Source organism: Simochromis diagramma, unplaced genomic scaffold (genome assembly GCF_900408965.1).
Source record: "Simochromis diagramma unplaced genomic scaffold, fSimDia1.1 OVJJ01000596.1, whole genome shotgun sequence".
Classification (NCBI taxonomy): domain Eukaryota; kingdom Metazoa; phylum Chordata; class Actinopteri; order Cichliformes; family Cichlidae; genus Simochromis; species Simochromis diagramma.
In genome coordinates, this window is record NW_024387245.1 from 8498072 (window position 1) to 8520830 (window position 22759).

Here is a 22759-nt window from a genome sequence, read left to right on the forward strand (position 1 = left end):
CTGTCTGGCTCTATATTGATACTGGGGAGAGCAACAAAATGAAGTGACTCATGAGCAAAAATCTGTTCCCAAGATAGTCAGGATTAATGATTGAAAACAAGTGGGAGAAAGTGAGAAATATACCACTGGGAAATACACGACTATAAATACAGGAGCTTGGAAGAACTGAAATCACGCTGGAGTTTCTGGGCTCTATCATTACCACTCATCTTCTTTGAAGTTAAAAGAAAAGTGAAGGTTTTTTTGTGCCGCTTTAAGAATATTAATGTAAGTCATCCTTGAGGTGAAATTAAAGGGTTACAGCACTTGACATTTGTCTAGGTAGTAACTTTTAATTCAAGGCACATCAGATATTTATTGAGTGCTTAATGACTTAAAAAGAAGCGCTGACCTCTATTCCTTTATGGGCATGCCAAGGAGACACTGTAGATCCATTTGGCAGTCACAACACTAGTTATAACCAGCAGTTCATCTTTTTTTGAAAAGGAAGCTCTTCTGCTTTAGACTTACAAAGACGTAGAATGGAGCAGTCACATTAAATTTAGTCTTTTCAATATTTTCTGTTTATTTGGATGTAAAAATGTGTCCTGTTTCCACATCCAAGCTCCTACTGCACTAACTGAGGCAATTGTCTTTTTAACCTGTTCTAATATTTCTCTCTTGTTTTATTTAATAAAAACAAGTGTTTCCTACAAGTTTCCCTCTAAAAATAAATAGTTTGATTACATTCTCACATTGTATAAGTTTATTTGCTAAGGGGTGGGATGTTTTTGGACTTTCTCTTGAAGTTTGATCAGTTTTGAGATGGCGTTTGTCTTTCCCCATCATAGAGTCTCAACATGAATTTTTTTAGGAACAATTTTGCCCTCATTTTATGCCTTTCCTATGCTAATGTGTTTATATTAGACTAACCATAGCTTGATAGCTAGCCACCAGATAGCAAACAATTATATGTCATCAATCCCAAATTTAGTAACCCTCCAAACATCATTGCTGTTCAGTTTTCTGTGGCAGCAAAGCTATATATTTCAGTATTTTTGAAATAGTTAAGACAGAACTTGGTACATCATCTTTAGTTGGAAGCTAGCACGCTAAAGCTCCTTATAACTCTGCTAGACACTGTAAATTCTCTTTTTTGTGGATGCCTGGATGTTTTAATTTAATACCTGTGAGACCTGGAAAGTGTTAATAGTATCAGACTTAAGAAGCAGATTAAAATTCACAAAAGACAAGTACCTTAAGTGTATGAGCATTTTATTTGGTAAAAATAGGGGCCCAATCATTATTAGCATCTAGATGTCATCACCATTTTTTCCAAGCAATAAGAGTATAGGTCTTTGGTGGATTTCTCAAGAAGAAGAAGAAGAAGAAGCTGTCGTACTATCTTTATTCTCTACAATCTTTATTAGTAAGCACAAGCCGCTCAAGAGAGTCTGTGGTGTTGGTGCCACATTGGGGTGATATTTGCACTAATGCAACAGCTGCATGCTTAAGCAGCAAAGACATGTTGCTTATTAGCACCTTCTTATGCACAGAAAAAATAGCATGTGGGTGTAGTACTTTATCACAAGTTCATGAAACTAAACGGTGTCAAAATAATTTTCTCAGAAGCATCAGATCTGTGCACGTTGGTTGGTGTGGCTGTTGTCAAAACTTCTTCCAGCCATAGAGGAACTCCCTTTAACATTATAAAACTAGGGCCACGAAACGTAACAAAAACTTACTAAAACAAATGACCAGAGAGAGGCATATGGCCCTGAGTTGATTCATCTGTTTGCCAAAGTGTCAACAGAAATGGTTTCAGTGGAAGGGTGGCTGTCAAGAAGATATTCCTAAGGAGAAAAAAACACAGAGGCAAAAGGTTGAGATACACCAGACCACACAAGATCTGAACTGAACATGAGTGGCAACGGGCCCTATGGAGTGATGAATCTTTAACAGTAAAAACAAGCTATTCAGAGAGTGTGTTGTGTTGATGCCACGTTGGGGCCATATCTACTAGCTCTGGAGCTTAAGCATCCAGCAGCTGCAGACCACAAGCCCTTTATGCAGGAAACACATGTGGCTTATTAGCACCTTATTATTCACTTGTCATCGTGAGATGTTTTTGTGATGCCAAATAATAAAAACTCCTTTTGTCAATGCCATTGCTCAATGATTGAAAAAAACAGCAAAACTGCAAAAAAAAGAAAAAGCCTCCATCTTCAGTAAAATGATAAAACTTTCAGAGGAAAAACATTTTACTACAGATACAGACTGTTCTTACTCTGAAGCACTTATGTTCTAACATGTTCTTTGAAAATGCTTGAAGAACAAAAAAATAAATAAAAATAAAAAATAAAGAAAGTTATCTTTGTTAATTCATACATAAAAGAATACTCCCACATCGTGCTGGGCTTTTTTGTTGCTCCAGCCTTTCTCATGGTTGGACTTCTACATTCCTTTCCAGAGGCAGGTTGGTCTCGGTGCCAGCGTAAGCTGGAGTAACAGATGGTTGCTGGAGCAAGTCTGGCCTTTCCCCGTCTCTCTTGCTCTCTCTCTCTCTTTCACTTCCTCCTTCTCTCTCTCTCTCTCTTGACAATAACCCCACTGCTGTTCTCATGGTAACACTATCTGCCAAGTCTGAAGGATTGGATTTTTACAGGACACATGAGCTCAGCACACTACCAATGGTGGACACTCTGCTCCCACTATTTCTCTCCTTTCCTCCTGCACCTTCATCTTTCTTTCTGCCTCTATTGAATGTTTCATTGCTTTCTCCTCGCTGGCCCAGGATCTCTTTGTCTCCTTTATCTGGCTCCTCCTCTCCTCAGCTCATCTGTCAGCACTGCTTGTTGAGTCAACAGTCCCTTCTCTTCCTCCGCCTAGTTTTGTTCTATCATCCGGAAATCCCAACCATGACTGGGCTTTATCAGTTAGCATGTATAAATCTAACTTCAATCTAATCTCCTGCATCTGCTGTTGTATTGTTCCTCTCTCCTCTGTTTCACTGTATCTTCACTGGCTGGCCTTTCTTCTGTCATATTCTCAAGGCTGTGCTGATAGTCTTATCACATGACTTGCAGCTTCAACTGTGAATATGAACTTTCACCTTTAAAAAAAGGTGACAGCCTGTTTGGATGTAAGGCCACTCAGTGTGGCTGAGTTGGCCACTGGTGCTTTTTTCTGAGTACACACACACACACACGGACTCATACAAACACACTTATTAAGGATATTAGATTTAAAGAGGCACAGCATGGTGTAGGATAGAAAGCCAGCTGTTCTTTGGACCAACTTAGATTTCTGAAACTGTGACCATCTGCGGCACACCGATCGAGGGGGTGACCCATTCTGAATTTGAAACATTCACGAATCAAATGCAAGACCACACACACACACACTGCCACATTTGTCCAGCCCCTTCCCCATCAAAGAGGAAATTCAAATCATGAGACTTGAGAAGGGACACTGGCTGACTGTGTGTCTTGCCATCTTTCCATCCACAAGGTGAACATGCCTATAGCCTTTCTACCTCCTCCTTCCCTCTTTCTTCCACTGACGGCATTGTAAATGGAATGAGTCTGGTTGCATTGCTGTATTACGGTGGGATAAAGTATCAGTCCTGGTAATCTTCCGTGGATTAATGGCTTCTTCTTTATCTGCTGCGGCTGCTCTGCTCAGATGTCTGGCCGGGCCAGGAGCCTCCTGCTGGAATACTAATGACAGACAGACAGACAGCTCCAGCTCTCCCTGTCCCCAGCCCCAACACAGCCCAGCCCACAGGAGATGTGTGCGTCCATGTGCGTGTGCTGGTGTGTGTGAAAGTGTAAGTGAAAGAAAAGGAGCTCATATGTGTGAAGTGCATATGCATGTAGACCTAGAGCGAGCAAAGTAGAGACAGAGAAGGAGAATGCACACGTTAAGAGTGTGTATGGGTGTGTATTTTTGCCCCCAAGACCCTGTCGCCTTCTTTGTGAGGTATTCGCTGTCCTCCTTGTCCTGGCTGACACCTGCTTTGCATACAGGAGGGACCAAATGGTGAGCAGGGGAGGGGCAATGATGTTGAAATGAGGGTCCCCCAGGATGTGAGAGAGCGGTTGAGGGAGAGAGAAGATGGGAAGGAGGGAGGAGGACTAACAACAGATTAGAAGAAGAAAATAATGCACAATGTTGAAGTAAAAGGGGAAACCAGAGAAATGTTTGGGGTTTGTTTTGGGGTTTGTTTTTTTTTATGAGACATGAACATATCCCGTCACCTGGACCACAAAATGTTATTCTTTTTTTGTGAGGTGACACTCTTATGGAGATCTGTTCTGCAGTAACAAAAACAAAAAGCAAAAGACACTGCTCCAGGTTGTACTTGTCCAATGGTAACTCCACTGTCATTTTCCTAGCAAGGTCACATTTACCCCACACAGACCCTGAGCTAAGAATATCTAGTAGGTCCTTTATGAAAGGGAAAATAACCAACAGTAAACGCCATCTGCTTCCTCGGTGAAAGAAGAAAAGAAGAGGAGGAGGTAAGACAGAGGAGGGGGAGTGACTGAAGCTCACCATGTACCAACTACTGGCCGTGCTTATGTGAACAGAAATACAGAGGAGAACAAAAGAAGACTGTATACCCCGAGCTCACCTCATTGCCAAACAGGAAAAGGAACCAATATGGGAGCAAAGGCTCTAACAGAAAAACCAAGTTGGAAATGAAATACCAGTCAGAGCAGGTACTTTAACTTCACATCAAACTGTCCTCCAGAGTATGGCCATACTACTTTATCACAAATTCATGAAACAAAGTTGGCACAAGTCAACTGGGAGGTGTCAAAATTATTTTCTTAGAAGCATCAGATGTGGCCACAAAACGTAACAAAAACTTCTCTTTCAGTGTCAGCAGACTGTTTTCATTCCAAAATACTAAAACAAGTGACCTGAGAGAGGCATCTGGCCCTGAGTTGATTCGTCTGTTTGCCAAAGTGTCGACAGAAATGCTCTCAGTGGAAGAGTGGCTGTCAAGAAGAAGAAGATTCCTGAGGAAAAAACAAACAATGAAAAAAGTTTGAGATATGGCAACAGGTCTTATGGAGCGATGAATGCAAATGATAATTTAAATCTTTTGTTCAAAGTGCCATCAACATGTGTGAAGAAAGTCAGGAGAGAGGCACAAACAGTGAGTGTCTGCAGTCATGTGTGAAACACGTTGGAGACTCTGTCATGGTTTGGGTCTGCATGTCGGCCACTGGAGTTAAATGTCTTGTCAGACTTGAAGGTAACTATAAATGAAGAAAAGTAGAGTCAGATTTTTTATGCATGATGCAATACCATTTGGAAACCATCCAACTGGCATTAGCTTCATTTTTCAGCATGACAGTGATCGCAAACACGCTGCCAATCCAGCACACCTGGACACAAAAACACACAACTAAACACTATCAGTCATGTACTTGCCTATCAAGAGCCCAGACCTTAATGTTATTTTAGCAGTGTTGCATTATCTTGACAAAGAGCAGAACAACAACAAAAAGCAGCCAACATCCAAAGAAAAGCTTTGACTGTCATCAAGAAGCCTGGAGAGCTACTCCTGAAGACTACTTAAAGAAATTACAAGAAAGCTTGCCTCAGAGAGTTCGAACTGTGATGAAGAATAAAGGTGGTCACACCAAAGACATTACCAACTCTACCAATTATATAAAGCTTAAAATCTGGATTCTTGAGAATATTGTTTGGACTATGCACCAATATTTTATAGAAAAAATGTTAATACCGTTCGTTCATGTTCGTTGTAATACATTGAAATGCTAAAACAGAAGGGGGCAAATGAGGTTAGTGCAGCATAAATAGGGTATAAACTTTAAACTTTTAAAATGCTAATCTCAGCATTGCTTTCATTATACTTATATGCCAAAAAATAAATAAAAATAAACGATCAGCTTAATAAAGTAACCCTGTCTCAGATGTTTCTGTTTTTCACTGTGTTACACACAAACACACACACACAGAGAGAGCCAGCATGCTAGTCACATTACAGTAGCTTCATTTTTTGGCATTCTCCTTGCAGCTGTTCTTTACAAGTCAGATCTTGAATAGCTGTAGACATAGGCCGTTTGGCGTTCAGTGAGAGCGCCATGAAGAGACCTCTCTGTTTGCTTGTGAGTGTGTCCGTGTGAGAGAGAGAGAAGCAGAAAAAAAGAGATCTCATGATGTGACGCCTCATTTCTATACAGTCCACACATCTTCCTCCTTCTTTACTTATTAATTTCTTGCCTTCTATATGCCTTTCTCTTTCTTTCCCTAACTGAGTCTTTTCCTGTGTGGTCCCAAACACTTCTCTCCCTACTTTCATCTCATCTCATCTGAAGAGATAATGAGTTTGATTGCATCACCCGCAGAGTAATTTGTCTTTAAAACTTTGGTTTTAAGAACTCTGACTTTGATTGCTTAAGAAGGAAAATCCCAAGAGAAAGAAGATGTCAGTGAAAACTAATTAATGTCTTTGCTGCTATGAAGCACCTATATAAATGCACGAACACAATCATATCAGTGCGAGACTGAGAGGCCAAACAATCTGCAGCGTGTAACAACAGATTAAGGCACCACCGAGTCGGAGCAGGTGCACAGCCATAAGCCAAAAGGCTGGCACAAGTTTAGCACTTTCACACCTATTTTAGAGTATACAATGTGGTAGGGCACAATACCCATTAATTGCTATCTCAGAAATCTAGAACACCTCTATACCTATTAAATTATTTAACTGTCCAATCACCAAATGAGTTAAACCAAACAAACAAAAGAAAAAAACCTCCAGTTCTGCAGAAGGAAATACTTTTTTGATGAGAGGAGTCACAGGAGAATGGCCGACGCTAACAGCTAACAGAAAGCCTCTAGATAACTACTTTTTTTTATAACTCTGGTGAACAGGACAGCATTGCAGCGCAGCACAGCTGCAACAGCAAAAGACAACACTGGGTTCCTCTGCGGTCAGCCAAAAACAGAAATCTGAGGCTTCAGTGGGAATAAGCTTAACCTTACTGGACAGTTGAAGATGAAAAAAAATAAAAAAGGTAGCTCGGGCTGAGGAATCTTTCTACTCAGGCATGTAGATGGTAGCCTCAGAATTTGACATGAACAATATAAATCTATGGACCCAGCTAACCTTGTGTCAATAGTTGAGGTCGGTATGTTTTCTCTGCATACTTTGGACCACCCAGTGATCAGATGCTACAGGCTCACATTGTTGCTGACTATGTTATGGCCTGCAGTTCTGGTTACTTCCACTGTGAAAATGCACCAAATGCAAAGCAAGAGTCAGTTTAACGAACACAACAACACGTTCAGTGTGCTTCAGGAACTTCTCCACTCACCAGATCTGAATCCAATAGCACACCTGTGGGATGTGCAGGAACAGGAGATTCATTGCATGAACATGCAGCCAACCAATCTGCAGGAACTCTGTCATGCTTTCGTTGTAGTAGGGTGACTGTCTCTTTGGAATACATGCCGTGAAGAGATGTTTGAGAGCTAAAGAAGGCCCTGCCCAGTATTTAGGCCCTATAACAAAGTGACTAAAATTTGGACTATGCACTCGCACTGACAGCAGAGTTGTGAATGTGTGTGTGTGTGTCTGTGGGTTATGTTATTTTCTGTGGAGAAAGAAAGAAAAACAAAGAATCCTGGACATTGGAGGGGTTTGGTAAGTGTGTGTTTCTGTGTGGGTGGGTGCTTGTGTGTGTGTGTGTGTTTTTTTAGGTATGCACGTGTGTGTGTGTTTGTGCCCTAAAGCTCTTTGTGCCTTTTTTTTTTTTTTGATGGACTCAGCCTTTGTTGCCACTCCACATGTCACACTCACCAGCACACACACACACACACATGCTGTGAATGCAAGTCAGCTGGTTTGTTACACATGAGAGGACATTTCTCTGAAAATCTCATTTGACCTTAAAAACACCGAGAAAATAATTTTGAAGACTTGGGTCATCCAACAGACGATGTCTTTGGATTTAGTGTTTTTGTCGATCCACAATGTCCCCAGCATACAAAATGTCCCCAAAAGATTAGTGAACCATCTACTCATGTTCCTCACAAGCACGGCTAAACCAGACCACACACCCTCACATGCAAGCAGCCACCATTGGCTCTGCAAAGAGGGTTCCCTCCTGTCCCTATCCTTTCTTGCCTGCAGCTGCTGGCCAACCTGTCAGTTCCCAGGCATCAAGCCATCAGAGATGACGCCTCCTCACGCCACCAAGTGTTCACTACCTCGTCCTGCACCTTTCATCCACAAGGCTGTAATGTAATGTTGAGTGCATATAAAGCCTCCATGGGGGTTGGAGACACATGCTACAAATAAAAAGGTCATAATGTTAATTACAGTGGTACCATTACACTTTTTATAAATCCACTATTGTGTGAGTAACTATAAGTTAGGATGGAGGTTAGATCCATAAAAAAAAAAAGAAAAAAGCAAAGAATAAATTATAAAGGGGGAGTCCAGGAAATACAAGAGTGAAGAGTTATTTAAAGGTGCCAAGTAACCTAAAAACGAAAAATCTCAGCATACTGTTTTATATCAAAATGAAATAATAGAAAGACATTTAGGTGTTTATGTGTGCCCCGTGGCCTTGGACTGTTCCTCAAAATCAAATGTGTATAGGAATGTTTGGGCTTACAGTATCCTCGCATTGCGTCGTTACATAATTGTGTTTCTGTGGCGCATTTAGAAAGAAAATATTTCTGAGGTATAGTGCGCTGAATCCTTATCGCATTCAGGTTCATGAGTCATGAAGGTCAATGTGTGTGTGTGTGGAAGACAGCCTGTGGGAAACCGTTTAAGGATTAATTTCCTGCACCTGACACATTAAATAGAGGCAGAATGGAGGCAGGTGGAGAAAACGGTGCGAAGGGTCATGGAGAAATAAGTCGGGGCTTGGGAGTAGAGGAGGGCCTGCTCAGTTCAGTGAGTAAATGTGGTGGGTGGGGGGAGGGTCATACAGGTCTGGACCTCATTAAGAGAATTGTCTGGGACCATTCAGGCTCTGAGCTGTTGCCGTGTCACCTGCCTTCTTACCATAACAGCCATCACAGGGAATAACAGAGGCTTATTAACATGTCTTTCCGTTTTCCAGGTCACGCAGTTCACCATTAGAGTCAGAAAGCAACACAAAGCAGTTTTTTGCAACAAACACCGCAAGCTACGAGCCCGTAATTGACACGCACACGTCTGACATCTGTGGACTTGAGGCATTTTTTAAAGGCAGGTACATCATCTCAACCAGTATCGCTTTTGATCGCCTTTGAACAGCTTCTCTTTTCTCTTTGACACCCACCCTCTGTTTTTAATTTGTATTCACAGGGGGGTTCTTTGCTGTCTGAGGTTACATAGATGAGAACTTTGGGAGGCGGGGGGGAGGAGGGGATTTTGGGGGGTGGGGGATCTCTCTCCAGCAGCTTTTTAAAGAGGCTGAGGTATCAATCAGGTGCTGATGATAAACTGATGCAATGTTTCAGCCTATAGTGGAGGTTACTTCTAGACGTTGCGCTGCGTTGTATCAACTTACAAGAAGCTAAAAGTAGTCATTAATTTTTTTCCTTTGACACATGAAGCTGAACAAATGTAGCTAAGAGAGCTGCATTAATAAGGAGAAGATTCTTTCAAGGATAGACGCATTTTAAAATGTAACTACTGATATGTTTGGCAATTTAAACCCAAGTGCACTCGTGTTCACTGAGCAGTACAATAACACCATAGGCAGGAAATCACATGCATTCAAACCTGTTTATTCTCATGCTTTCAATCACCATTCAAAGCGTTCGCCAGAGTGACTGAATAAAACGGTCCTCCATTTCAAAATGTTACACATTCAAGAGTGAAATCATTATGTATAAATAAAATAAAATCTCTGGATCTCATAGAATAGAATTTCTTTTCTTTTTTCCTTAAAAAATGTAACCACTTCAGAGTAAGAAATTTAGCATTTACACGAAGCAGAATATATACAGAGAGGAATGAAGTACATTCGTAGATCAGCAGGTGCACAGCACTGGTCCCCAAAACCCCTGAAATTGATTGTTCCCATTATAAATATATATTTCAAAAATTAAGCTACAGCCCAGAGATAGTTTGATGTTCATATCCAACAGCAGGAAAAGCATTACAGTACTTTAAGGATGTGGTGATTATCCCAGAATATAAGGTGCAGGGCTTTTGCTGGAGTTGGCTTTTATTGAAATTCCTTTTCAGCAGCCAGCTTGAAATCGCTTTCTAAGAAATGCAAAAGAAATCGTTTAGAGAAAAAGAAACATGGCCTTTTAGCCTGAAGAACAATAAGCGTGTCCCTGCACAAAAGACAAAATGGAAAAATAAAGTTAAAGTGAACTCCTGACTTGAAATGTGTGAATCATAAATGACTCCAGCCCTGCTTAGAGGTGAAAAGGCGCTACAGGGCGAAGGCTGACTAGTTGGTCTTTTTGCAGTGCGGTGACTCCTCTTTGGCTTCGAGCGAGCTGCTGTGTCCCGTGGCTGGAGAAGTTGGGGTTTGCTGCCCCGACGATCCATTCTCACTGGACTCTTTGGTGGCGGTGGTTGTCTTGTTCATGCTGCTATTATCGATGCAAGCGCTCTTCACCTCACCGGTGAGGGCGGCATAAGGCGAGTAGCCGGCGAAGAGGGTCTTATAGAGGGCTGACTCGATGGTGGCAAAGGGTGAGGTGGAGGAGCCCGTCAGCATCATCCTTGACTACAGAGCAAAACATACATGCGTCAATACATGTGTGAAAAATTTAGAAAAGGATGAGACATTTAATGACATTTGGGAGAGAATAAGTTGTCCTTCAACAGAACAGATGTCCTGAAATCAGCTATAATGACCATTTTTAAAAATAATGAATGATCACATGGCTACTTCTATCACTTTACTTGAAACCTTGCTCTTATAGTTCCCTCAGCCACAGCAGGAACTTCTCTATGCTCCCCAGCTATTTTGGTACTCTCGGTTGCCATAATGGATGGATTGGCATATCTAGTGTGGGACAGATATGCCAATCGGCATCATTACACAAACCTCCTATTTACAAATGCTCCCCCATTACTGTCATGTGTCTCCGCCTTGGTCTCATATCAAGAAACAGTTAATTTCTGCACCACCCAATAGGCACATGGCGTTACTAGTTGGCAAATATGGAGGTTAAAAGCCCACATGTATACACATTTTTAAACATATGTATAAATATTGATTTCCTTTGCTGTCAGAGACTGACTGCAAGTAGTAGCGGTGACCATAGCCTCTTTTCCACTTGTACCTACTTGGCTTAACTCAGTCTTGGGGTTTCCCATTAGGTAGTAGTGCCTGGTCACTTGGGTGACCTGACACCCAAGTGACCTGACAACGAAGGAAATGCCCACATACAAACCAACATCGTGGTCCAATGACCTACTGCATACATGTAACATTGGTTTAGCAGTAGGTATACCATCACCTCAATATCCTTCATTGTTGTGTCGTGTTTGCATCATACAAATAACGTTACAGGAAATTTGGGCTGCCTTGTTCTAACAACCCCACCCACGTTGAGGTGGCACTCAATTGTAACTGAAAACCACGTTGAGCCAAGCTGAGTGGGTTTTAGTGGGAAAGGCGCACATGTGAGTGATCACTTTGCAAGCTGATTGCACATGTCCTCAAACTGTAGTCTGACTGATAGTGACTGCAATCACTCTGAGACAAGGTTTGCAAACAGCTGCCGTCTAATTTAGAAACGCAGAAATACTGCCACCATGTTGCAGTCAAGCTGAGTTGGTCCAGTTACGCTCAGCAGCCCCGATGAGCATAACCTGTCTATGATCTGTCATTGCATGCTAGTTATATTCATATATAAAACCAATGTTGCAGAGCATGTATTTATGAAGGTGTTTTAACTTCTGTTTCAAAATTATGAGGTCAAGTTAGGTATTTCAGATTGGCAATTTTCACAAGTAATAGAGCGACTCCACCATCTTACCGCACCAAAGCCACTTTGAAGATGGCAACTGAGTGCAAGTGGTCGCAGCAGAACTGATCCCCATCTTCAAAGTAACCATTTCAAAAGCTAACAAGCTAGCAAGTTCATCACACAGTCACAACAATGCTGGTGTGGTCTCTGACCACTGCTTGTGACTGCAGCGTTGCACCAATGAGGTCAAATCAAAAAGCAAATAAGAAGAAAGAAAAGATTTCAGCTTATTATAGACAACAAATTGTCACCTTTCATAGAAAGCTGAACAACTGTAGTCCATCTCACACAAAGTAAATTTATGAGCATTTACTTTTCATTTGGGAATAAAAGCGAACATCCGCAACACCGCGAACCCAAAATAACAAACAGCAGGCCTGGACACAGCTCTTAAACGTGATGAAACTGTTTGCTGTTAATTTGACAGATCAGAGTCAGAGGGAGCTAACAGAATGAGAGTTGAAAGAAGACGTCTTAGATTTATCTGTGTCTCAGTCAAGAGCACAAGTTTCCCAGAGTAGAGAAAAGTGGATGATGCAAGCTGATGAAAATGATGCAAAAGCCCCAGCCCTACGGGTAATACCGTACTAATGTGAGTCACCACGGCGAAAACTTCAAAAAAGCAGAGCGAGAAAGGTCATTTAGAAGACACGATAGCACCGATTTGGGAGGAAGCTGTGGCACTAAAACCTTTGCTATACCCAAGTTTTAACTTAATAACAAGAGTGGCATTTATTCATTTCTTTTGCTGCAAGTAGTCAAGCTAAACTGATCAAAAATAGACCTCGTTTCTTTGGAATTTTCCAAATTACTACAATCTTGAGTTATAGCCTACTCATAGGTTCAGGTTTGGAGTCCAGGTTTGGCACCAGACTGACCTTGTTGACAACAATAAAGACGGTGTAAATGAACATCAGGTGGTGCTTCTGGAGAGGCAGGTAGTGTGTCTGCTGCAGAGCGAACAACACCGCCCCGATCAGGGTAATCTTTGTGGGACTAAAGAGAAAAGCAAAGAAAAAAGATAAATCCTAACAAAAACTGAAAAATAGAAGATAAGTATATACATACAACTGAAATAAATCACATCTTGTATGCGCAAATAAACCAGGGCATGTTGTTAACTTTAGATGTGTCAGGCTTCCAGTTGCATAAACTGCATCTTCAGCGTGGTTGAATAGTGTGGAAAGTCTGGAAAATACCCTCATGTTTATGCTCATGTTTATGTTATTACTGCGGGTAAAGTGAAAGGATTGATGCCACTTTAATTTCTGTATGACTTGTTGAAAAGCTACAACGAGGGACCATGAAAAAAAAAAAAAAAAATTGCTTGCCTGGTATATAGTATAGCATTAATATAACAAATTACAGTCAAGATAGGACAATATACTTAATGTGCATTAAAAATTACATTTTATGACCACAAAAATATCATAAAATCGATATTAGAGAGTCTGTGTGAGGCTTACTAAGACATTTTGAGGAGCTCATTTGTCTCTGGTTTCCACACTCCTCGAACAAGCTGCTCAAAATTACTTATCAGACCACCTCCAGCACCTGGTAGGGAGAGTAAAGAGATATATGGTTGCTACGCATTAATATGTAAAATATGTGTGTTAAATATTCAAATATTTTATGGTTACTTGAAAGCCCTAACATGCAAAAAAAAAAAAGCCCTGTCACACTCATACCTACTGACCTCTAGCCCATCCAATGGCAATCATAACAAGAAGGCCGTCCTTGTATTTGCTGTGAGCCTGAGTCACCCCTCCAAGGACCTTCCACGTCCTCGTCACTTCCTTCATCCCTGACAGCACCAGTCTGAGGGGCAGCGGCGACGCACATGCGTACACCAGGTCCATGGGGCAGTAAAACACCAAGTACCTAATAGAGACACACAAGGCTCATTTAATACGTGGACACATGCACGTTTCAATGACATGGCCACTAAACAAGGCTCAAGGTGATTTTGACAGCATTACCCTCAGGTCTTTGTCAAGTACCTACATTCACCAGCAGGGGGTGTTGTAAATTGTTTGTGAGACAGGTGTAATAATACAAGCCACCAGCAGAGGGGGCCAAAGACTTATTTAGATACAGACACTCTTTGAAAACGTCTCTATTTCTTCCACATTTGGAAAACTTGGATAATGACTTTATTTATCTATTATTCACTAATTCAAACCCCTCTGCCTCTTTCTTTACTACAATCTACACACCTTATTTTTCAGCTTCAGATATTTCAACCATCAGATATTTACCATATGACTGAAGCAAGGAGAACACCGGTGCTGTTGGACAAAGGAGCGACTGGTGGCTCTGCCAGCATGATCCCCGACAGCACCGCTCCCCCAAAACAGAAGAGCATGGAGCTGAACCAGCAGGCTAAGGGGCTGACTCTGGACACCTCGAGAGCTCCTGCACAACAGCAAAAATGGATAATAAAGAACAATAAACATAAATGATCACTATTATTGGGCAGGTTCTTAGAATAAAGAGACTAGCACTGTGAATGAGTAAGATGTCGTTTACACTGGGCTTAACTTGATACATAAACCAGTTCAATTTGAAGATAACAGATAACTGGAACATAATGGAGTTTGATACTCTTTCATAGACATTGTTTGAGGTTCACAGATAGCTCCTTTTCTTTGTTCAGTCTATTTGTCAATCACAGCTGCAGTATGAGTGACTGAAACCATTTACACAACATCTACATGACAGGACCGGCCAAGACTCAAAAGACAAAATGGACTGTTAAGCATGAATTAGCAAGGAAGCTGCTTTCTATTAAGACCTTCAGGTGTAGATGTTGTTAGGCCTCTGTATACCAGTGGATTTTAAAATCAAACAATCAATATGATTCAAGTGCAGGATTTCAGCTTTAATTCGAGCGGTAGTGACCTTGAGATGTGCCCGGCCTTTACTGCAGCGGCCTGTAGTTGCTGCTTGTTTGTGGTTCTGTCTCCATGCAGTTTTGTATTTAATCATTGAAAAGCTGCTCTATTAGGCTGAGGTCAGGTGACTGGCTTGGCCTTGAAGAATCACAATTCTTTGCCTTGAAAAACTCTTGGGCTTCTCTTGTGGTATGCTTTGCCTCATCCATTTGCACTGTGAAGAACTGATATTTGCAGCATTTGGTTAAATGTGAGCGGCGAGTATAGCCCTGTGGACTTCAGAATTTATCCTGCTATTTCTATCAGCAGTCACATCATCAACCACTGGTTGAAATACATGCCATAACTTTGACAGATGACGTGTATGCTTCGGATCCAGGGCTGTTTCTCCCCTTCTCATTCTTTTTCCTCCTCCGATCATTCTGGTACAAGTTCATCTTGGTTTCATCTGTCAAAACAATTCTTTGAGACATGTACAGCCTCTTTCAGATGTTTTCTAGCCAAGTCTAGAAAACATCTGAAAGAACTTCCTGTTCCATGTTCTGTGCCAACCACAGTAACCTTGTTGTAAACCTTCTCCATTTACATTCATGAGGGCGTCTCTATACTGTCGACTTAAACAACAATGATACGCCTGCTTCCTCGATACTACTATGGACTTGTATAGATGCTATGTGGGGAATTTTTTTAGGAGGAAAGAAGGAGTCACAGATTACTGATTTGGCCACTCCTAATGTTATCTCTCTAATAGCTTTATTTTGGTCTTTCAGTCTAATAATGGGCTCCTTTACTTGTGTCACCATTTCTTGGGACCTATTATTGAGAGTTTCAGTGAAGCAATACCAAATGCAAGTTGAATACTTGGAATCCATTCCATTCATTACCTTAATTTGACATGAAATAATAAAGTGAACAGGCCTCACCTGGCCATGAAACTACTTGTCAGTCAACTGTCAATTTACTTTTGAGTTTCTGAAAATAGGAGGCTGTATAAAAAGGCTGTAATTCCTAAAGTGTTAATACACTACTTTTGTTAAAACCCCTTGAATTAAAGCTGCAAGAGTACACTTCAATCATATCTTGACTGTTTGTTTGTCTTGTTTTTTTAAATCCACTGTTGTGGCGTGGAGAGCTACACTTAAGTAGTGTAGCAATCAGTGTAGCAATCAGTGTAGGCACTGATGTCATTAGATCTCTCTTTTAAAAGGTGGACTTCATCATGGGTGGCCTGAACTGCTAATATATTTTTATTGATGCTACAATATCAATGAGATACACACATTTCATGCAGTACTTTTTCTGACATACTCTAATACAATCCTGCAATGCCTTGTCTGCCTCAACCAAAATTGATGCTGCCAAGGAATATACATATGTTTTGAAACTAAGACAGGTAGCTCTTAGTCAGTCCCTGTGTTACCTGCCCTTAGTCAGTGTGGCCACACACAGGACCAAAATGGTAATCTGGGGATTACAGAAAGATTAAAGACTCTTGGAGTGAGATTGGTAAACCAGGAGGATTTAAAGCTGCTTCCTATGTAGCCTCCCTCGGCCTCACGTCTGAGTTGTTCACTGTTTAACTTTCTATAGAGTGGAAGTTCCTTAGAAAAAAAAACTTTAAAATGAGTTCAAAGTTTCTACATGAGACAATTTGCAGTGGAGGAAAATGTGAAAGCTGATGTGTCTGGTAGCAGACACATGAACCTGTTAGTAAATGCAGGATAGCATCTCACTAATCACTTGCATGAGTCACGGGTGAAACTCAACACTGAATACAGTAAGTTTTAAATTTCACCTGGACTTCCTCCTGCACTGAGATATCACATATACGGATAGAAATGCACCTGGCATAAAGATACAACAGGTAAGCAGCCAGTACTAAAGGAGCTTATTCACTGATAAGTCTTTGTATAAAACTGAAATTATACTCCGTTGCAAACACAGACAGCTGGAGACCAGACAGCCGAGTGATCAATCCTATTATACTTATTTGAGGTCCACTGCCTGGGCTGATGCATAGTTGGTGGATTGTCTCCTCTGACTAGTTTTGTGGTCACAAAAAGCAAGCAGGTACACAGATGTATGACTTTAATGAATGACTTCATTTAAAATGGTTGTTTTCCTTGGCACAGCCCCAGCTTTTTAGTATAGAAGGCCATTCAAGAATCTTTATGGACCATTTCTAAAAAAAACTACAGATTGCAGGATGGTCATCCGGTCGCTCAGATGCGTCACCAGTTTGCCAAGGTCTGAAAGAAGACGCAAACTGTCAGCCTCAGATGGGAGGAAATTAGTTAGGATGCTCGGGAACAATACATGAACACAGAGGCTCAAGCCTGCCATGAACTGGAAACTGCTGGAACACCAGCATCACTGCGAAGTGAGTTTTACATCACCACAAACTGAGAGGATGCTGAACAAGAAAGAAGCCCTGGCAACAAAACTGAAACCTTTCAGCTTGACTGAAATTTGCAGCTTCCCACATTGATGAGCCAAATGTGTTCTGGAGAAAGATGGAGCTTTTTGGCCACAATGACAAGATGTATGATTGGAGAAATAATTGTGAGTGAAAAGAACAACATACCTGCTGTCAAGCATGGTTGTAGTAGCATCATACTCTGGGCTGTGGTACTGGTAGTCAAGTGGTACTGGTACATTTCATAAAGTGGTTGGAATAATGAAACAGAAGGATAACCTTCACATTCTTTAACTTGTAACTTTGACACAATTGGGTGTTCCAACAGAACAACGATTCTAAACAAATCAGAACTGGTTTCGGAATAGATAAATCTAAATTACAATGACATTCGTGCCCACAATGAGTGGATGTAAACTTTTGACCACAGTTGTAATCTTATGCTTAAACATGTTAAAGCCACATGCATTAGAAAACAGATGGAAAAGGGTATAACTTCACTTTTCCTCACAACTAAGTGTGGGTTCCAGCATGCCACAGACAAATAAACAAATGGAGTGAGGAATACACTATTAAGTGGCTGCAGCTCAGTGTCAGCAGATTTCAGCCATCACTGTGTAATACTATGATTTCTTTTTTCCATGATTGCGCTCAAGAAATCTGATGTAACACACCTCATGTGGTTAAAACGATGCTGGGGAGGGTAAATAAAAATCTCAGTGGGGAACAGCAATTTAAAAAATGTCTGACATCGTGACAGTTATTTACATCCTGTTCTCTGTGATAGCCCCCAGCCTAAACCCTCGACACTGCTTTTTGTTGTTGTGGTTGTTGCAGTGCAGAGTTTACCAATGCACCACACTGCTTACACAGTAAACACTGTTGCATTGTCATCACCTTTAGCTCCACAGCAAAGCAAACTGCTGTAGTCAGTGTGTGTTCCCGATGGGTCGCACAGAGATTAAAGATGGAGGGAGATCAATTCATAAAACATGATGACATCTAAAGGTCGATGAAGAAGCAAACAACAGAAAAAAAATACCATTTCCGCTGAAATATAAATGCACTGCTTAGAGTGCTTTGACATGCAAAATCCCTTCCTCTGGTTTTGCATTGGAAGGAAGTGGATTTACAAGTCAAATTTGAGAAATGCAGGTCAACTACACTGCAGATGTCTTCCTTCCTTCTTTTCTCTCTTGCAGTTCACCTGTTCCGCAGCAGCAGTCTAACAAAAGTCTTTCCGTTTTAACCAGGACAACATCTAACAAATATACAGACCAAACACAGCATTATCTAACACGGAAACTCTGTTTTTTTTTCATTCCTCTTAATGTGCAAATCTACAAGTCTTCTCTTCCTCCCACTAGCTCTGTCTTCTTCTTCCTCCCTCTGTGGACAGCATAATTATAGCCAGCTTTAAATACCAAAAAAAAAAAAAACACCTCTGCTTGTCTCTGGCTTAAAGAGAGGCCCACTGATTGACATATAACCACTGCTCTCCTTCCTTGTCCCCGTCCTTCCGTTTTCCTCACACTCCACTCTCAGCAGTGTTTATAAAGGAGCTTAAAATAACTCCGTAATGGCATAAACACAGGGGGCAGAACAGACAAGCGCCTTCAAAATACTCGTTTGTACAATATGTGTGTCTAACGTGCAATTAAGCTGAACTGAAACTTGTTTTTCTTCTTGCTAACGGTTGAGAACATCTGGACCCGCCCCACCGCTGCACAGCACGAAGGTGGATTTAACACAGAGGAAAGAGAAAAGAGGAAAGAGACTAGCGAAGGAGGGTTGAATGGTTTATGGCATTCCTTTCCTTTTTGGGGGGCTTCCTGTGTGTTTTGTGCCTTGACAGAGTTTACTGTTTCTTTTTAAATGACCCAGAGATTTAAATCTGCTCTCGGCCATTCTCTCAGTGACCTTTTGTTTGTTTGTTAAGCAAGTCACTGATCGTCACCAAACTAACATGAAGTGAGCGAACAAGCAACGACCAACATGAGAATTTTGCAAACGGTGTTGTCAACACTGTCGCTCCCTGTGATTCCTTCGTCCAGCCAGAGACAAACAGACCGGAGTAGAGGACACAGGGTTAAAAAGGTCACAGTAGCTCAGATGCTTTGCAAGGCAAGTTCAAAAATAGCCCGTAGACCTACAGCAGGGGGACTACAATGGACTGTCCACGTGCTTGAGTCAACTCTCTGTGCAGTTAAAGTCCACCTGTCTCCATAGCCACTATCTTGGTGACATAACATGGCTCGTGTCCAACCTTGGTCTTAGCTCATACAATAGGCTGTGACACAGCTAAAGCATTGGGCTTTTAAACTTTTGTGACGATGATCTCTAACTACTGCTCAACGACAGAACTAAAAGGTTTATACTGAGGCTGTGGGGAGAGCTTAATTGCTTTTGCTTTCCTGAGATAAACAAGTAATGACTCATGAGGCTCCAACACCAAAATTGAGTTGCTACTTTTCCAAGTTCCTCAAAAAAAATACCACACAGTATCTAAACAAGCCAATCACACCATCAAACAGAGTTGTTCTCACGGTGCAGAAGGTAATAAATAATTATGAATATAAAGGTGTCAAGGGTTAAATAAAAAGTACCATGGTGCACCGCAATAAATGTTTGATTTACAGCCGTGATTGCACTAGGCTAAAAACCACTCTGCAATCTGTTTACCCTTGTTTTGATGACTCTGTAGTGTCTACCAGAGGGCAACAGGTCAAACAGCAAGGGTCCAGGGTGAAAAAGAGTCCCTATTCATTTTTAAGGCTTCTTGAAAGATATCTCGCTTTTGCAATCTCTTCCAGTGAGGGAAAAGGAAAGCCAGTAATCTTTTGTGCTGTGTTTAAAATCCTCTGAATATGTGCTGCAAAGCATCCGCAGCACACCAGTATGCTCTCTATGGTAAAGTGAGAGGTAACCAGCAGGTAAAGGGGTGGACGTACTGTGAAATTCTGAGTTGATACCAATATTTTTTATCATTGATTTTTGACAGAAACTAAGAAATCTTCATTATCTAGAAAAACAAGTGTACTCATTAAAGCAAGTAGCTGAAAATCAATGAAAAGCTGATGTGACGCAGCATATAAACAGGCCTCTATTTGTGAACATTAGCTTTGTGCTAATAGGCTGATATTTGCCAGAAAGACTGATAATGGCTGTTGCTGATGTTCAGTCAGCATATGGGTCCATAGATTAAAAGACCACACAATATGAAGTAGCTCCACCCTTGCTAACAGCAAAGGCCACTGACAGTAAAGTTAGCTGATTGGACAGTCCCTTTGAATGCAGGACCTTGTTTATTTGAGTGGAATTTATCCATTAGTATTACTACTTAAACTTAACAGATCTGAATACTTAAACTGAACAAAGCTCTTCACATGCCTAACTCGGACTGTTCTGAGTTTGATTATGCTTCTGGCTATAGTTTGCTTAATCTGTGCATTTTCTGAACAACATACCATGATATGGTTCAAACTCATCACCTGGTCTGGCCCAAAACAATCAGTCTATGTAAAGAAGTTAATAGTAAGGTCCAGTAATTCAGCCATAGCAATTTTTTAATTTATTAACTGCATAATTTATCAATTTAATTGGATGCAGTGCACTTCTATATGTGGCAGCACTATTTATATGCAAACTTATCCAATTAAGGTTCAGATTATGCTGCGTGCCAATTAACCCACAAATTAACAGCTGTTATGTTTTACAATACTGATAAATAATTTATAATCTGTAAAAACGCTTGCAACTTTGCAGAAGCAAAGCGGATGCCTACAGCGTGTCTGATTTTGCATAACAAAATACTATTTAGTTTAATGTGAAATATTACCAGTAAAAACAGCAAAGAAGCACTTTAAAAAATTAGACTAAGTGGCTCAGATCTGAACCCAGTGACATATTAAGAACCACTTCAGCTAGGAAATATGCAAATAGGCACATGAAATCGTAAATATTTTATGAGTCCTATGAAACGAGGCTATATGCGGCTATATAAACACATTTAAGCAGCACGTGCGGGCTATTTTGCGTTGTTTTCAATGTGAAGAACCTGGAAAACTTTTCCTTTTTCGAAACAGCCCCATTCCCCACCGACGTGCCACGCAGTCAGGTAAACTTTAAACAGGATGGCTGGAGGCCTGATATTACAAACTTCAGCCAAACAAAGTTAACAGAAAGAAAAAAGCCACTTCACAGAGTAAACTTGGCAGGAACTATAATCGTCAACGTCCCGTAAACACTCACCTGGCTGCTCCCTCAGAGCCATGACAGAGACGATATAATGCGCCATGTCAAAGAAAGGAAACATGGACAAGTTTGCCAGTCCATGAGAAAGTTCGTCGAAATGCAGCACACTGAGAAGATCCATCTTTCTAGAACAATTCGGCAGGAATGAGCTTCCAGACGAGGACTTGAAGCGGAGTAAAGGCACCGGTCCAGCTCAGAGCATCAAGGCACAAACTTGGCTTCATCCGCAGTCTTGTCAAGTCTGTCAGAGAGGCTGCTGCTGCCCAGCCGCTCGCACCAGGTTAGCTGACCCTTAGAGTAGCTGGGGTTTATGTTGCTGGGCAACAGACCTGCACTATCGTACAACAGTCATTACTGCTGTTATCTCTTCAGCGACGCTGTCATCGTCGCATAGGCGGAATTCCTGCTCTACGTGCCGCCATGCTAGTGATGTGGCGGGCGGAGCTAGAGAGGCTCGGTGATTGGGGGAAAGAGTGCACCGCGAACCAATCGCTTGTCAGAGTGTGGCTTTCTGAGGTGATCGACCAGGGATGGGTAAAAGTAAACAAACCGCTTTACGTACCTTTTGTTTGCCTGTGCCTTTAATAGGTGGAGCTTACAGGTAGTCATGACACATGCTGTAGTCAGTTTGAAATATATTCAACCACTGGTATTGTTTTACTCAGTATATATTAACTTTAACTCTTTATTGTCATTGCACAGTCACACTTTATACAATAGTACAACGAAATTGGAGTAGCTACTTCACCACATCGATGCTACATGAAAGGCAAGCAGTAATCAGAATAAATAGCATAGCTAGCTGGATGGATAGAAAATTAACATATAATGAAAAGTCAGGTCAGGTGTAAATTACCCCTGTTGACTATTCCCCTCTTGTAAAAGCTGCCCTTGTGTCTCTTTGTGACCTAATTATTCTGTTGTTATTACTTATAATATAATATCACACTTTTATTGTTGAAAGTTGGACATAATAGCCTACAAAACGTGATTTATTATCTGTTTCAGAAATTAGCAGGCTGCACTTCAAAAAAAAGAGCCATATATAAATGTATCCAAATGTTTAGGATAGGTCTACTTTACCTCCTGGCACTCTAAAATCAAAGATCAGAGAAACTATCTAAGTGAGAGGATGCAGGCATGATACTAGAAATCCCTATATGCTGTTGTTTTTGCATGGGTTAACTTCATTGGGCAAGCTTTAAAAATGTGTCGACATAACAATCGTGAACCC

At 41.1% G+C, this 22759-nt stretch overlaps 1 protein-coding gene across 1 annotated transcript; it reads right to left on the reverse strand.

Annotated features, from left to right (window-relative positions):
* Positions 1-9729: 9729 nt before the first annotated feature.
* On the reverse strand, positions 9730-21986 carry tmem38b (transmembrane protein 38B). The gene is made up of 6 exons (XM_040000332.1): positions 21523-21986; positions 14220-14376; positions 13658-13842; positions 13428-13515; positions 12840-12957; positions 9730-10709 (listed from the first exon to the last, which is right to left on the reverse strand). The coding sequence occupies exons 1-6, from the start codon at positions 21644-21646 to the stop codon at positions 10428-10430; spliced, it is 954 nt and encodes a 317-aa protein (XP_039856266.1). The 5' UTR covers positions 21647-21986; the 3' UTR covers positions 9730-10427.
* Positions 21987-22759: the final 773 nt, after the last annotated feature.

Bases quoted from the DNA above. Each gene is read 5' to 3' on its own strand.
- tmem38b (XM_040000332.1), bottom strand. From the start codon at position 21,646: ATGGATCTTCTCAGTGTGCTGCATTTCGACGAACTTTCTCATGGACTG. The intron at 13,843-14,219 runs GTAAATATCTGA...TGTCTCTATTAG, and splicing joins CTCCTTGCTTCAGTCATATG to GTACTTGGTGTTTTACTGCC. The intron at 13,516-13,657 runs GTCAGTAGGTAT...TCTCCCTACCAG, and splicing joins TGCCATTGGATGGGCTAGAG to GTGCTGGAGGTGGTCTGATA.